Here is a 17844-nt window from a genome sequence, read left to right as displayed (position 1 = left end):
AACTTTGTTACTATAATTAATTACTGTTACTAAGTTTTACCAATCCTAAGAATTTTTTATCACATTTTAACAACTGAAATCCATATGCATCCTGCAACAAACAGCATCTTAAATTATAGGATATACAGTACTTTAATATTTTGCTATTAATATTAAAGTATCTACTATTTTCAAGTAGTAGATATTTGGCAGCAGTAGATACTTGGCATTTTATCACATGCCAAGCATGTGCTAAGTGTTTTGTTACATACATCATCTCTTTTAATATTCAGAAGAAACTTGAATTAAAGTAACGTACAGTGCAACGTTCTATAGATCATGGGTGGGCAAACTGCAGCTGTTGGCCACGTTGAGTCTGTGGCCTATTTCTGTAAATAAAGTTTTAGTGGAACACAGGCATGCCTATTCACTGGCGTACTGTGTATGGCTCCTTTTCACTGAGACAGCAGAGCTCAGTAGTTGTCACCGAGATCATATGGCCCACAAAGCCTAAAATATTTACTAGCTGGCCCTTTACTGAAAAAGGTTGACTCTTGCTACAAACAGTGATAAAGCCAAAATCGGAGTCCACCTTATCATGATTTCTAAACTCTTGCTCTCAACCCTGAAGTCACACTGCATCCCATGTTACACTTTTCTGGCCCTGGCCAAGAGCAGAGGACCGTATTGTCAGCAAGGGGCTTTTCCCATAGACCAAATTGTATGTCTGTAACACAAGCATCTTCCTGGAGCCTTCACAGTGGAAGACCCCCAGTCCTCTGCCTTGTCCAGCCTCAACTGGGTCACAGCAGAAACTTAGATCCTCTCTCATTTGCCTGGGCTTCCACTTGGGGCCAGATGACCAGGCAAAGGCGGGCATGTGCCACAATGAGACAAAGCAGATGCCTTCCTGAGTCGTCCCTGTAAACCACAACCTGTTTCCTGACACCAAACAACACTACAGTGCTTCCCCCTATGATTCTCTGGAAACGAGTCCAAAAGCAGACCATATTTCATTTTCTTGACAAAACTAATGAGCCAGGTAGTAACTGAAAGATGCTTCCTGATATGGCCTGGCCTTCTCTTAAGTGTTATTACTTCAAATAGATGCTACAACATAAATGCCAGGTACTGCCACCATTAATACAGGCATAAAGTAAGCCGGAGGGTTATGAGGTTGAGACAAGGGGAGATGACGGATACCAACATAAAACAGACGGCATTCCTCAGTCAGAAAACCTCATTCCCACAACTCAAAATACACGTTCAGCCCTGGCCAGCCACTTCCCAGTACATCAGGTTGAGAGGACAGCCAAACAAGAATGCATGGACATGATACTGAAAGAAAATCCAAATTCATTCCCCATTAACTGTGTGCCGAGAGTCTCCTTTTTTGCACAGAAGTTGAATTTGTGGAAAAGGCTATGTGGAGGTTACTCTCCAATCACACTGCTTAAGGCAGACAATCAGACTCACTGGATTTTAGTGCATCACAGGAATTTAAATGTTATCAGAAGCCCTCACTTTACCTGTAAAGAAGTTAGAGACAGGAGGAGGAAAGAAAGAAAGCTAACATAGAGTAGGCTCCTGTTATGTGTTGAGTACGATGCTAAATGTTTTCATATCCCATTAGTAATTTCATCTTCACTTCCAAAGAAGTCTTAATGTGAGAAGAAGTCTTTCTAATGTGAGACTGGGATAGGCCATAGTTACTGTGATGGTGGATTTTCGGTGCAAAACTGGATTCACTTTTGAGCTTGTTAAATGCTTGATGGGGACAGTCTACAATTAATACCTGCCGAGGCACCAATGGAGTCCAAACACTTATAGGCAGAAGGGAAAGTGAACAGTAGCAGCTAAAAAAGAATGAAGGAAAATGTGAGAGGTCCAAAGTCTTTAAGGAGTCGATTCTCTGTGGTAGGAAAGGAGCTGTCACCTGGGTTTCCAGTCAAGGTGTCATTATCAGAAACCTATAACTCAGAGTCAGCTTAAGAGTCTTTAATAACATTACAGTGACGAGGTAATCCAGCCATATATAGAAGAGGAGAAAATAAATTAAATTTGAAAGAAAAAAATCATACAACACAGCAGAATGAGTTATATTGTTTCATTAGGAACGAAAGCCTGAAGCCGGAAGTCTACCGGATCTACTGATGAAGCATCCTGGATGCCTCCGCTCTGTTCCGAGCAGAAACGGTTGCTGTGTTTCGCTGGCCTGTGCTGTCCTCACTGCCCAGCCCACACAGAGACCCCTACAGAAACTGAGGTGTAGTTCACATAGCAACCCCACTTCTCACTGAGCCAAGGCTCTAGGCACCGAAATTGCAAGACCGTCAATAGAGCTGTTAGCTTTTATGACTTTGGCGGAATATTCTCAGAGATAAACACCGGACTGGTCTCATTCCAGGCTCTTTGGCTAAGGCACATTGTGTAGAGAAAGGAAACCGAAGTGCCTGGAAACTCTTCAACCAGCAAAGAGAGATGTTTCATGTTGCTAGTTAAAAAGTTGGTATTTTCTTTAGCTTCTCTGAGACCAAAGGACTTGGAAGCTGCATTGACTGCCGACTCAGAGGCTGAAAGAGCTTGCAGACCATTGGGAATCTGAGGAAGAAGGCTGAGCCTTCTCTTCAAACTTTGTATCAATTAAGTTCTGTAGGGCTGATATCACGCTATTTCACACTACTTTACAAAGTGCAACCCCTTTTATGTCCAGCAGCTAAAGTAGTTCATGGTCCCAACACTGTGTCATCCAACATTGTGTCATCCACAGCGGGATCCCTGAATATCTAATTATGAACGGGGTTCCGATGTGAGTTCATAACTATCGCCTGATCGCACCGCGTCTCTCTTAAAACATTCAATTATCTGGCTATAATTGCACCTGTCAGCACATGCTGCCTTCAATCTCCACATCGGCAAACTCCTCTCTTTTCAACTCGCATCCCTTTGATGCATTTCGCCTGAATAATGCTTCTCAGAGCCCTTTTCACAAAAGCACTCTGTTCGCTGGAAATATGGGAACTTTCAAAAGTGTTAACACCGTAAAACATCATGTCTCCTTTTGAAAAAGAGAAGAAGAAGAAGAAAAGCTAGAGCTGATATCAGACACTAAACTTTTTGCTGCTCTAAATTGGAATCTTCTCTGATAAGCCCTGTTTGGAGTCTAAAGCTTACAAAGGGACCTGGGTGAAACGTCCCCAGGGAATTCTTAAATCATTCTAAGGAAGTTGTGATCACTGCTGCTGGGAAAAGAAGGGTCCTAGTTATTAAGTTCAAATTCAAAACAAATCTAGCATTCTTCTCCGCTTATCAGTCAGTTTTTCAAAGCTGACTCCTCCTGCCTGGTATTAAACAACTTTTTATTTTTGCTGTAAATTAAAGCTTTTAAGAAGTGAGTGAGCATGCCGCATTTGCTTCCCATCCCCAATCAGCACATCTGTCTTTGAAACCCTATTTTGATAGGTTTTGTTTGTTCTAAGTAACACAGAAGCCAACACTTCAGCTAAATCCTGAAGAGAAGGAAAGGAAGATGAGGGTGGGGGAGGGTCGCACTGATGAAAAGAGCAGGAGGATGAGCTGGGAGCCCAAATAGCGGTGGGTTTTTTTTGTTTGTTTTTTTTTTTCCAGCTTTCACACAACATTTGGTGGGTAAGTGCAAGTAATCCGGGATAACACACTAGGACACATTGAGGGAGGGGGAGGGGTGACTTTGTTTTCACTTCACTAAAGAGATAATAACAGGAATTAATTTGGTATTGAGGCAATTTTTCTCCGTTCTCATTTTAGAGCCACATACAGAGTTTCTGTAGTTTTAAAATAGCAGACTGTAAAATCTGGCCCAGATAAGCTTTTAGGTAGCTCTCATGATCACTCCCTCTTATGTCCCTGTCAGAGCACAGATATATTCGTATGGGGCCCTCTTTTCATGAAGCTGAGCATCTGGATATTGCCCTTGCGGAAATCTTCTTTCCTTTTCTCCCCCTAGGAATCATAAGGAAAGCCACCAATGTTACTCTTCTTCACAGCAATTCTTCTGAGACGGGCAAAAGATAGTACACTTAATTTTTTTTAATTTAGTTCAAGAAGCATTTCTTGTACAGCTATTAAATATTAAGTACTATGTTAGGAACTGAGGCTTAAAAGTAAGTAAGACAAAATCCTAGGATAACTCTTAGCAAAAGTCACCTCTTGGTTCCATAAGCAGCAAGTACTAACTTTCCTGATCCAATAAAAAAAAATCGTTTCCAGTTCCTCAAGTGCCACAAAAGAGCTTCAGGGGAAATCTGTACTTAATGTCTCCTGTTCCCCATCATCTTAAATATTTCTTATTTCCTGAATAAGAAGAGATTTCTAACTCTTCCCCTGTCTGCCCCCTCTCCCCAAATTTTCACTAGATATTAGGGAAGCAATGTAACATAATGGTCATCAGTTTATAATCTGGAGTCAGAACAAGCCCATGTTGCACGTTCCTGTGTTGATAAAGTGACTTAGAGCAGCGTGGTGCAATAGGGTTTCCTGCAATGACGGAAATATTCTGTATCTGCATCATCCAATACGGCAGCCACTTGTTACAGGTGACTACAGAACATCTTAAACGTGACCAGCACTACTGAGGAACTAAACTCATGGTTCTATTTCATTTCAATTAATAAACTTAGATAGACACATCTCGACCACATTGGACAGCACAGATGTATTGTTTTTTCATCTATAACCTGGAGATTATAAGGGTCCTTATCTCATGGAGTTCTTCGGTTTTGTCCTTTTTGAATCTGTTTTATCACTTCAACAAGCAGCAGTGAGTTTCTCCAGGACAGAGGTCATGCCATGTTCATTTCTGGGTTCCTGGTGCATAGGAAAGCCTGGCACATATTAGATGCTCAGCAACTGCTTTCTGACTTAACAGAATAAAGCAAAGACGGTGGAGCCCTACTACACCACAGAGAGGTAAAGCCACAGGAACCCCAAGCATAGTTTTCCTAATCTCCAATGTATCATAAGGGTTCTGGACCTGATCTTGGTCTTGCTATTTTCTAGTCAACTGTCCTGATGCTGAAGCTCTAATACTTTGGCCACCTGATGTGAACAGCTGACTCACTGGAAAAGACCCTGATGCTGGGAAAGACTGAGGGCAGGAGGAGGAGGGGACGACAGAGGATGAGATGGTTGGATGGCATCACTGACTCGATGCACATGAGTTTGCACAAACTCTGGGAGATAGAAAAGGATAGGGAGGCCTAGCACGCTGCAGTCCGTGGGGTCACAAAGAGTTGGAGACGACTTAGGAACCAAACAGCAAGTTACGCGTACATAGGGGAATGATTTGACCTCACTGATCTCTGGAATTACATCTGTAAAATGGCGATAACCCTGCCTGCCCCACATCCACAAGCAGAATGACGCGAGCTGACAGGGGAAATATCAGATCTCTTTTTCCTTCTCTCTTGTGGGGCCTTCTCTACCTGTTTCTCTACACGGTAGTGAAGAGGTACAACCAGTGCTTACCTCTTCCTTGCCTAAAATTCACTCGCCTTGAATTTCTTCTCAATTTGCAATCTTAAAAAGCAAATATTCCTTAAAAAAATTTTCCCAGATCATCTCCATCTTCCATGCCTGAAGGTACATGAATGAGCTTCTCCCTATGACCCGGCACCGAGGGAGGATGAATTGTGAGTCTGCTGTGGGTGCACATGGGTGCTAATTTTGAATGACACACACCACACAAGGATGGTGAACCTTGGTGGGGTAAGAAAGAAATCCTGCTTTGAATCTGCTAAAATATATACATTCCTACAACTGAAAGCTTTACCCCAAAAAGTCACTACCATTAATAGCCTAAGAGAACAACAGGGTTCTAGCTGGCATTCAGGGATAAATATGGTTTTTAAATGCACAGGTTTTAAATAATGTATAGGGTTGTGTGGGGTGGTGGTGGAGTTCTCAGAATGTCTATTGTTAGAATGCTCAGAGCTTTTGAGACAAAAAAGGTTTGCATAAAAATTCCTAGGGCTTATTTTTGCTTTGAGGCACCTCATGAAACTAGGCAAAATACAATGACTGAAAACTTGGGAGGCTGGGTCTAGGAACATGTCCTTGTAACTAAGAGTGACTGGAATGTTTCAAACACATCAGTCTCCACATGAATTTCAGAGGTGCCAAGGGAAGAGTGGACCTATTTGGTATTTTCTATAAAGCCTTTTTCTCTGCGAAGATCAAAGCCTTACTTCATCAGCCCTCACACAGGGAGGTTAAGTGGTTTGCCAACAGTCACACAGACTGTCAGCAGGGCCTGGACCGCGGGCACGTGGTCCAGAGGGCCTTCTGCCTCAGGATGCACACAGCATCCTCCCATCTGCACCGCTGCTCTGGAGAGAGGCACTTCCCCTCCTTTTTCCTAGTGAAATGAAAGATGCCTCCTCCTGATGAAGGGGTGGGCTAACTGGCCCTGTGAAGATCAAAGGAGAGAGTGGGCTTCTGACAAAGCTTGGTAGTTGGATCATCACTGGATGGAATAGCATGGCACAAGACCACCCAGTAGACACATCCAGTTCTCAGGGTCCTGGCAAAGCAGAGCCGCCAGATTAAAGAAAGAGTCACTCCCAACTATCTTATATAAAATCTGTAATTGGAAAATCGAGAAAGAAACTACTCAACTTTAGTACACATACAAGTTTTGAGTTTTCTTCTGGGCTTGTGTGCTAAGTCGCCTCAGTCGCATCCAACTCTTTGTGACCCCATGGACTGTAGTCCACCAGACTCCTCTGTCCATGGGATTCTCCAGGCAAGAACACTGGAGTGGGCACCATGCCCTCCTCCAGGCGATTTTCCCGACCCAGGGATCAAAGCCACGTCTATTAACAACCCCTATTGGCAGGTGGGTTCTTTACTACAAGTGCCCCCTCTTGTGGGGTGAGCTTAATACAGAAAAGCGGTCAATCCCACAGACGCCAGCACCACTTCCTGACTCCCCCGCTTACCAGCTGTGTGACCTTGAACAAGGTGCTTAACCTTTCTGTGCCTCAACTGCCTCATCCATACATGCAAAACAATAAAAGTAACTCAGAACTTAGAAGGTTGTTGTGAGTACTGAGTTCATCCACTTACAATGCTTAAAATAGTGCCTGGCATATAATAGTTGATATAGACATGTTTACTGTTAGTAATAATATACACACACATATATATGTATATATATATGTATATTTAATTGCTTCTGCTGCTATTGTTTTTGAACTATCTATGCTGGAGAATGGAAGGGGTGAAAACACTCCCAGGTTTTAGGGCCTCTAACATTCTACCTGACCCCAATGTGTGTTAGTTGCTCAGTCATGTCCAACTCTTTGCGACCCCATGAACTATAGCCCACCAGGCTCCTCTGTCCATAGAGTTCTCCAGGCAAGAATACTGGAGTGGGTTGCCATGCCCTCCTCCAGGGGATCTTCCTGACCCAGGATTGAACCCAGGTCTCCCACCTTGCAGGCAGATTCTTTACCATCTGAGCCACCAGGGAAGCCCTGGGTATAGCCCAAACCAAAATTCTTCTGAGGAAGGAGATGGCTGCTAAGCTTGGAGTGTGAGCTCCCGTTAAAACTCAGGAAAGGAAGGCCAGATGGGATCAGCTTTCTGAGAACAAGCCATTCTCTGAGAATCACTGGTACAATGCTGCTGTGCTATCCTGAACGGCAAAAACGATGGCAGAACTGGGGAGGGAGCCAGCTGGCTGGGCAGGAAGCTTGGCATCACACTTGGCAGAGATGAAGCTGATCTGTGGGGGAGGCAACTTTAAGCTAAACAAGAGCTCACAGGGATGAAGGTTCAACCCTATAAAGCTCTGGCTCATCTTCCCAGCTCACCAGGAAGACCATGCCCAGACCTGACTTCAGCAGGCCCTGATATTAAAAACACCCAGGACAGGCAGGGCTTAGATCAGACAAGTTCATAGACCCAGGATGTCTCAGACAGCAAGTAGGGAAAGTTGGGAAAGGAAAGGTCCAATGAAAGGAATCTGTCTGATCCAGAGAGCGGTAGTCAAGCTTCTTATCAATGTGAAGGCCTCTGTCTTCAGCTGCTGGTACTGTTAGTTAACAAATGAGGATTAATGTCAGAGCCACAAGAACAGATGAGTGACATCTGCCCATGTTAGACAGGGTTCTGCTGTAACACACAAGGGCTGAGCATTAAGTCCACTGACTCAGCTTAGATGAAAACCAGTGTTAGAAATAATTCACTTTTATTTTTCTTATAAAATAGAAACACAGCAGCAATTATAAGAAAAATCACCTGACTGCAAAACCTTTTTTAAACTTTAAAACAGTTATATTTTAAAATAACATTAATTGCCCCTGAAATGTTCAACTATAACAAGAAATATTTTTCTGAATGCAAATGCATTTAGCAATATTATGACAATAAATGTTGCAGTGTGAGTCCATGGTGTCATGAATTATTTCCTAGCAGGGAAAGTTTGCTCTCTGATTTGAAAAGGGACACATGGGGGAAGAGCAGGACAGACTCACATCAGCATGTGCTGAATCATCAGTCATCAACGCAGCCCTGAATGGGGACTCCCTGACTGAATAAGCTTATACTATGCTGTGCCAAGAATATTTTTGTTACTAGCATATTCAGCACAACATCTGAAAATAAAATAGAAGTAATCTTTTTTAATGTCTTCATTAAAACATTTTTTAAAGGGATTTCTGGTGCAAAAACTGCACTATTACTTTGGCAAGAGCTCTACTGGAAAGACAGATACTGTACTGGTTTGACCTCTAAGAACTGACATTGAAGAACGGATGTTATGTTGAAAATGCCAGTCTTCTCCCTGAGCAGAGGAGAAGGGGTCAGAGTGCTGTGCTATGGATCTGTGTTTCAACATTGCTCTGGGCAACATTTTAGGTTTCTAAGCTACAGAAACAGTTAGAACTGGACATGGAACAACAGACTGGTTCCAAATAGGAAAAGGAGTACATCAAGGCTGTATATTGTCACCTTGCTTATTTAACTTATATGCAGAGTACATCATGAGAAACACTGGGCTGGAGGAAGCACAAGCTGGAATCAAGATTGCCGGGAGAAATATCAATAACTTCAGATATGCAGAAGACACCACCCTTATGGCAGAAAGTGAAGAGAACTAAAAAGCCTCTTGATGAAAGTGAAAGAGGAAAGTGAAAAAATTGGCTGAAAGCTCAACATTCAGAAAACTAAGATCATGGCATCTGGTCCCATCACTTCATGGCAAATAGATGGAGAAACAGTGGAAACAGTGGCTGACTTTATTTTTCTGGGCTCCAAAATCACTGCAGATGGTGATTGCAGCCATGAAATTAAAAGACACTTACTCCTTGGAAGGAAAGTTATGACCAACCTAGATAGCATATTAAAAAGCAGAGACATTACTTTGCCAACAAAGGTCCATCTAGTCAAGGCTATGGTTTTTCCAGTGGTCATGTATGGATGCAAGAGTTGGACTATAAAGAAAGCTGAGCACCGAAGAATTGATGGTTTATTTTTTTTTTTAGAATTGATGGTTTTGAACTGTGGTGTTGGAGAAGACTCTTGAGAGTCCCTTGGACTGCACGGAGATTCAACCAGTCAGTTCCAAAGGAGATCAGTCCTGGGTGTTCATTGGAAGGACTGACACTGAAGCTGAAGCTCCAATAGTTTGGCCACCTGATGTGAAGAGCTGACTCACTGGAAAAGACCCTGATGCTGGGAGGGATTGGGGGCAGGAGGAGAAGGGGGCGACAGAGGATGAGATGGCTGGATGGCATCACCGAGTTGATGTACATGGGTTTGGGTAGACTCCGGGAGTTTGTGATGGACAGGGAGGCCTGGCATGCTGCGGTTCATGGGGTCGCAAAGAGTCGGACACGACTGAGTGACTGAACTGAACTAAAGGCTACAGAACCTTAAACTATCTGGCCACGTCTGGTCTCCATCCAGAAATATAGACGGGTGGGTTTGGCCTATACTGGAGAAAACAAGACTAGATTATAATACTTTAGAAAATAGGACCTTCTTGGGACTTCCCTGGTGGTCCAATGGTTAAGGACCCACTGTGCAATGCGGGGACACAGGCTTGACCCCTCGTTGGAGATCTAAGATCCCACCTGCCAGGGGGCAACTACACCCTTGCAGGACAACTACAGAGCCCACGAGCCTCAAGAAAGATCTCACATGATGCAAAGATCCCACATCACAAAGCCAAATAAATATTTTGTAAAACAGAAAAAAAAAATAGGCCCTTCATGCTTTACTCGCCTTCATTTCCTAGACCTCAGTCAGTCCACACAGCTTCTGAAGAAAAGCATGCGATTTGGCCCCAGGAGAATATGGTTTTATTAAATCATATTTCTCATTAAAGAGCTCTACATTTCTGAGATACCACTGGCCATCAGGACTACAGATAAAATTGAAAATCATATAGACAAGTATACATGCACAGGTGAATTCAGTGAGCAAGAATTCAATATCACTTTGCATAAAACACAGCCAAGAAGTCTGTTGCAACTATGAATAGAAACCACAGACCCCCTAACAGGAAGTGTCTGGGGAAGAAAAACCAAATGCACTAAAGGAGAAATAGGAAGAAGGGGGATACATACAACAGCTGAAAATCCAGAATGCCTCTGAAAGCTGACATCAGAGACAAGACCAGGGCAAGATCCCTCCCTCCAACTCACTTCTCCCTGCAGTGTGCCCTAGACTTTCCTACACTGCATCTCCACCGCCCCTCTCCAGCAAGAATCTTCTAGAGACAAATCCAGAGATGCTCACTGTTCTATCCACTCACTTCAAACGTGGACAGCACTGCCCAAGACTTTCCTGCACTGAATCTCCAGTGTCCCTCTCCAGCAAGAATCTTCTAGAAACAAATCCAGAGATGTTTCTAATGCTCTATCCACTCACTTAGACAACACATCCACACAGAGGACAGTTCTGCAGGGACCTACATCAACGCTTGCAGATACAGTCTCAGCATATCTCTTCTTTACGTCACATTTAAGACATTCATATAAAAGTCAGAACACTTTACAGACTGACACTGTTTTTCAAAGGAGGGCAATGAGCTTTCCTGCCTTTAAGGTGAAACTAAATTCGAGGGTTTTTTTATCCAAAGGGGGAAATACCTTCTTAGCACCACCGTGCCATGCAGTTGGGTCTCCTTTTCTTCCTCCCTCCCCCACTCTCTACCCCATTTTCATGAAGGGGAGAAGGGAACAACGTTTCCTTTATGTCCACTCCTTCAGCTTCACAGAGAACAACTAGTTTTGTCATTTGAAACAATGTGCCTTCTCAAAGCAAAACCGGTGAACAGACCAGGCTGCCCCTCCTGGGGATGATTTAGAGAGAAGACTCTTCCAAACGGTCCAAGTGGGCTAACTCCAAAGCTGCAACTGATGTCTACAATTCCACCATTAATGGCACATGATTTTACCTGAAGACACTGACTATTATAATGACTTATTGATGGAAGGGAGTCCAGCTACAGTTCCTGAAATCAGGGTGAAGCTGCGGGAGGGGGTGGAGGATCTGCAGCACTGCAGGGGGAGGCGCTCCTGGCACACGGGGCGCTGCCAGGCCTCCCCTGGGGCCCCCTCCCCACAGATCTCGGGCGGAGCCTGGCACTCGGCGTATGTCTCCCTAATCAGGCACCTCCTGGTAGCAGCGGCATTCGCGGCTCCAGCCCACCTTGGCCTCCAGTTTCACTCTGGATGCCAGGTTTGGGGATCCACTCCAAACTCAGTCTGGATCTTCTTGTTCCTCTGTCGCCTTTGCCAGCTGGCCTGGAGTTAATGATAGTCTGATGAAGGAGACCAACACATGAACAAACAATTACCATGCAGGGCTGTGAGTGCTCAAATAGAAGTAAGGCAAAAGGCTACAGGAATATCCAGAACTGCCTGGGAAAGTCTTCACAGGAAAGGTTGCAATTGAGTTTTAATCCTGAGACTTAAAACGATCTCACGAGAGTCATTCCAGGGCTAATGAACCACCTGTGCAAAGAAATGGAGGCAAGAACCAGCAGGGCCCCCAGGATTGTGAGAAGTCCAGTGTGGCTGGAGCATAAGGTTTTAGAAGGGGCAGAAAGAGAGACAGAAGATATGACTGGATGATCTCAGACATTTTCCCCCTGAATGTAACAGGGAACCAACAGAGGTTAAACATGAGAATGCTATACTCACACTGGTGTTTCAGAAAGGGAACAAAGCCTACAGCTCGCTTCGAAGAGTACAGTAACTGTCGGACAGAGTAGCCATGTTAAGATGACCTGTCAAATATCTCAAACAGTGGCTCCCACTGGGGAAGATGTTGCCCCCTGGGGATATTTGGCAATGTCTGGAGACAACTTCGGTTGTCATATCTGGCAGGGGTGGGTGCCTACGCTTGACATCTAGCAGCTAGAGGCAAGGGATGTTGCTAAACATTCTACAATACACAGGACAGCCGCCCACAACAAAGCATTATTTAGCTCAAAATATCAATACTGCCAAGGCTAAGAAACCCTGCTCTAAAAGACGAGATGGCCACAGGGTACAAGATGACACAGCCCACAGGGACTCCCCAGAGAGGCAAAAAGGAGACCAGGAGATTGTGGGGCTTCTCACATTTTTGTCCTGCCCCCACTGCAGGTGTGATGCTCACACACCCATGCAACTTGGAGCTTGGCTTCTTTCTGTCTTTCCACGGAGTGAGAAGAACGATATTACTGCAACAACCTTGAATTTGACCCAATTGATTTTTTTTTAAGGAAATCGTTTGTAAACTTCAATACTTGATTAGTGACAAAGGTGCTTGCTGATCAAAGTAGGCTGATCAGCGAGGTGCAGAATCCCTGCCTGGGGCAGTGCTCCAAGGGAGAAAGAGCCGGAACACCACCTCCCTTCGGGCAGGATCAGTGACCTTTCAGTCCAAGTAGAAACGCATGGAAAAGAAGCTCCACCCTCCTCTTCCTGAGCAGGAATTGCTGATTCTCCAGGACCCTCTCCTCTACTGTCCCTCAGGCCAGACCACCCCCCACCGGGAAACCCAAATTGCCACTGCCATTTTAAATTCAAGTCGCAGTTCCTGGCAGGCTTAGAGACACCGGAGTTCTACAATGTAAAATGGTAAAGCAAGCCATGTTTGAAAGCCAATAATGTATTGAGAGTGGGGATATCAAAATACATTCTATCCAGACCAAAGTGGAAAATAAGGCTTTTTTACAGATAACGTATTTTTGCTGCTTTCACTCTCTTTGCTAGCTGCGTCTTCAGGGCTCACCTCTGTCTCATTAGCGCGGCCTCCACCACAACAGTTCAGCAGCTAGAAGCAGTTATTTGGAAGCAGGGTGTAAGCACCAAGCGCAGGAGTCAAGCTGAACTCCGCAAATTGGAGAAACTGCCCTCTTGTTGGTTCTCAATTGAGGGAATGGGATTGCATTTAAGACTGCCTGTGAAAGTGCTTGGGCAGGAAACAGAATTTCATAGATTCAAACTACAGCCTGTGGCTGGGAAGAGATCTGGGACTCTGCAGGACCTGAGGACTGAAGGGCTCCTTCCAGAGCACTGTGTCTGCACAGGGTATCCCTGGAAGGATGCGGCTGCCGCCAAGGAGGACGCAGCGGGTGTCAAGGAGCAGAGGAAGGGAAACAGTCAACGTTCACAGTGGGCCCTTCTGTAAGCTCTGAATGCTGGATCGTGTACACGCGTCACCTAGTCACAAATCATCATCATAATTTAAGAGACAAACGAATGATATAAAACCCACAGAAGAGGGGACTTCCCTGGTGGGCCAGTGGTTAAGACTGAGAGCTTCCAATGCAAGTGGCGCAGGTTCAATCCCTACTCAGGGAACTAAGATCCCACATGCTATGTGGCTTGGCTAAAAAAAAAAAATATTTAAAAATAAGAGTAACTTTAAAACTAAATAAAATTCATAAAAATGAGCCTGTACAAACAATCCCAAGTTCGCAAATCGCAAGTCTCCATGCTTTCCGTCAGCGTCCTCTTGCTGTGTGGTCAGGGGAGTTGTGAAAGAACAGAACAGGAAGATCAACAGTGGGAACTAAAATTCACTTCTGAGCTCTCAGCTCTGACTTCCAACCACCAGGAGCTCCTCCATCTGGAGGTCCCTTCCATGGGCCTCTTTAAGACAGGGTGCTCCAAACTCAAATCCCCCTCTTGTCTCCCTCTTTCCTCCAGGCCTAAGCCCCTTCTGATATTTTCCAGTATTATGAGAAACAACTACCCATGCAGCTTCCCAATCTAAAAACCTGAGCACTGCCTTAGGGACCCTCTCACCCTCATGACAGTCGAAGATGCTATCAATTCCATCTTAAGGAAGCGTCTCACAGAGGTGGCCTCTCCTGCTGTCCTGATGCCTTACACACTGCATTCCTTCCCGCATCTCCCAGACAGCTCATGCTCCATATGTCCCAGCCCCCAGCCCCATCAGCTTCCCTAAACACGATGACTTCATCATGCTGAGGAGCCTTGGATAGCTCCCTGCTGCCTACAGAATTAAGTCCAAATGCCCTATTTTGATAAATGACTGTTTACATTGTGGACCAGTCGATCCTGTCCATCCTAAAGGAAAGCAACCCTGAATATTCATTGGAAGGACTGATGTTGAAGCTGAAACTCCAATACTTTGGTCACCTGATGCAAAGAGCCGACTCATTAGAAAAGACCCTGATGCTGGAAAAGACTGAAGGTAAAAGGAGAAGAGGGTGGCAGAGGATGAGATGGTTGGATGGCATCATCTACTAAGAGGACATGAGTTTAAGCAAACTCTGGGAGTTGGTGATGGACAGGGAAGCCTGACATGCTGCAGTCCATGGGGTTGCAAAGAGTTGGACATGACTGAGTGACTGAACAACAAAATTGTGGACAGAAGAATCATCTCACCCCTAACACGTACCTGTGCTCTGGCTACTCTGAAGTAATCAGCCTTGCTCATTTCTTCCTCTCCCTGCCTCCATATCTTTGCACTGGTTGTTTCCTTGACGTGAAAGCTTCCCCCTCACCCCACTTTGCTTATCCAAAGAGAAATTCCTGTCCACCCTTCTAGACCCCTACTCATCTTACATTTCCTCTGAAAAGCCTCTCTGGACCGCTCCCTCCTCTTTGCTCCTCCAACACTCTGCACATATGGCCCCTTACCACACTCTTTCACAACTGTTTATGCTTCTATCTCTCCTGCCAGAAAAGTCAGAGGCTTTAAAAAAAAAAAAAAAAGCAGCTGCTATATTTTATTCATCTTTGAATCCGCTGCACCTTCCTGCTAGCATTGCACATAAATGTTTGCTGAATGAATTGGCAGCAAGTACTTTGGTAAAAATATAACACATTATCCCCCCAATTCTATAGACCTCTGTGGCTAAAATCTCATTTCTTTGGCCTCTCTCTCTGCATACCTATTGGCACGCTACCACAGGTCTCAGGAGGGCTGGTTATTCAGAGAGCTAACAAAGTGCCTGCTATTTGTAAACAGGGCCATTTGTAAACCTCTGGGCCAGATTTAGAGATCGCCCATCCAACCCTAACAGCAATTCTCTGAGCACTCATCCACTCTAACAAGTGTTTCTTTCCCAAATGTCTGAAGTCCTATATGTAACCTTTGTTTATCCTGAAAACATTTTCAGGGAAGATGAAAGGAGATAAAAATAAAACATAAAAAATAAAAACCATGCAGTGACCCTAGAGGGACCCACCTGTCAGTGAGCGTCAGGTCCCCTAGGGTGGCGGGGGGCTTTGGACTCAGCTCGAATCCCTGGCAGTTCTGCTGTCATCAGCTACTTTACTGCCTGAACCTCCGAGGCTCCCTGCTCCCTAGCGAAGACCTTGGCAGTCCATTAATCACAAGACTATTCAGGTAAAACAGCATCAAAAGCAGAGTGATGAGCTTGGTGGCCCGAGGAACAGTGGTCTTTAGGGTTCCTGGACCCAATTTGTCTCAAATAAAGCGGGTGCTGACCGCCGTCCCACTGCAGCGGTCACCCCCCACACAGGTTCCAGTGCGGGTACTCACGGCTCCGGGGTGTAGAGGGGGTCCGAGCCGTGGCGGACATACTGGGTGCAGTGGAACACTCTGTAGGCCAGTCCCGCCAGAAAGTCCCGAGGGCTCAGGTATCCGGCCACTGGCCTCACCGTGAAGCCAGATCTTTCTAAAGAGGTAACAGAAAGAGTCAAGTAAGTACTAACGCAACAGGACTTGACGGCCCAAGCAGGGCTTCCTATTGTTTTTAAGGACGCTCCAGAAACAATGTAACCAAGGTCCCAAAACTCTTGACAATTGAATGACATACACTGCTTACAGCTATCACATCTGTGGCTTCTGATAACTAAAATATACTCACGAATGATGGTTTCCAGGGGAACAAGACATTCATTAAAATGGAAAGAAAGGTGAAAAAAAATTTAAGGATTTGAATTCAGAGGCCAAATTAGGATAAGAAAGCTCAAATGCACAGAAGAAGACTACAATCTAAATTTTTGGCGGTGAGCACACTCGACTGTACACAGAAATAGACATATAAGGTTGTACACATGAAACTTACCTAATATTCTAAACCAATGTGGCCTTGGTAAGAAATAAATTCTTTTAAAAGACATCAGATGTGAAAGACTACTACACATTTTGTGCTTCTATTTATGTGATGTCCAAAGAAGGAAAAGCTACAGACAGAAAGCAAATCAGTGGTTTCCCAGGGCTAAGGATAGGAATAAGGATTGATTATAAAAGAGCAAAAGGGAAATTTCTGTAGAGATAGAAATGTTGTAAAACTGAATAGTTGTGATGGTTACACAATTCTATTAATTTACTAACATCACTGACTTGTACAGTTACAAAGGGTAAATTTTATTTTACATAAACTATACCTCAATGAAGTTGCTAAAAAAATATAAATAAAATATAGTGATGCTTACCATGTATCACGTGATATCTTTCTAAAGACAGACCTAAATAAGAATACTTCCTGTATGTATGTGGTCAGTGAACACACTGCCAATTTAGCCCGTTGACTAGCATTATGGAATTGGTTCATAGTACAGCTTTTTATTGACAGTCAAACCTATAGTTTTTCCAACAGTCGTGTACAGATGTGAGATATGAACCATGAAGAAGGCTGAGTGTCAAAGAATTGATGCTTTTGAACTGTGGTGCTAGAGAAGACTCTTAAGAGTCCCTTGGACTGCAAGGAGATCCAACCAGTCCATCCTAAAGGAAATCAGTCCTGGGTGTTCACTGGAAGGACTGATGCTGAAGCTGAAACTCCAATACTTTGGCCACCTGATGTGAAGAGCTGACTCTGGAAAAGACCCTGATGCTGGAAAAGATTGAAGGAGGGAGTAGAAGGGGCGACGGAGGATGAGATGGTTGGATGGCATCACCAACTCGATGGACATGAGTTTGGACAGGCTCTGGGAGATGGTGATGGACTGGGAAGCCTGGCGTGCTGCAGTCCATGTGGTCACAAAGAGTTGGACACGTTCAAGCCACTAAACAACAACAACCCCTTAACCCCTCATTCTACATTGTCATATCCCATTTCTTTGATATTATGAAAACAATTATATTAATTATGACAATTTGAAAGATACACTAAAGCTCTACACGCTCTATTGGTTTGTGGTAAGAGGACAAAAACAAAATAAGCAGAATACAATAAAATCTATGAAAATCACACCAGACAGCTAACCCAGTTAAAGACTGCCTCGTGCTTGCTGCTCATCAGGGCCCACAAAAAAATGACAGGAGGGCTCTTCTCTCTGATACAAGCACTGTAAAGGCTCCCATTTGGAAAACCTCAGTTCATTCGGAAAGCACTTCTGAATGGTTAGAAATAGTTTTTAAAGATAAAAACCAATTAAGTGT

The 17844-nt window shown here is 44.3% G+C and overlaps 1 protein-coding gene across 1 annotated transcript in view; it reads right to left on the bottom strand.

The window, feature by feature from the left end:
- Positions 1-17844, bottom strand: part of TPH2 (tryptophan hydroxylase 2) — a 107289-nt gene that overhangs the window by 48564 nt on the left and 40881 nt on the right. Inside the window, exon 8 of the mRNA XM_070454202.1 lies at positions 15997-16132. Coding sequence (XP_070310303.1) covers positions 15997-16132 — 136 coding nt within the window. The remainder of the gene's footprint in view (positions 1-15996; positions 16133-17844) is intronic.

The sequence above is a fragment of the Odocoileus virginianus genome, chromosome 24 (genome assembly GCF_023699985.2).
Source record: "Odocoileus virginianus isolate 20LAN1187 ecotype Illinois chromosome 24, Ovbor_1.2, whole genome shotgun sequence".
Taxonomy (NCBI): domain Eukaryota; kingdom Metazoa; phylum Chordata; class Mammalia; order Artiodactyla; family Cervidae; genus Odocoileus; species Odocoileus virginianus.
Note: the sequence above shows the minus strand (reverse complement) of the source record. Positions and strands in the feature narration are given on the sequence as shown.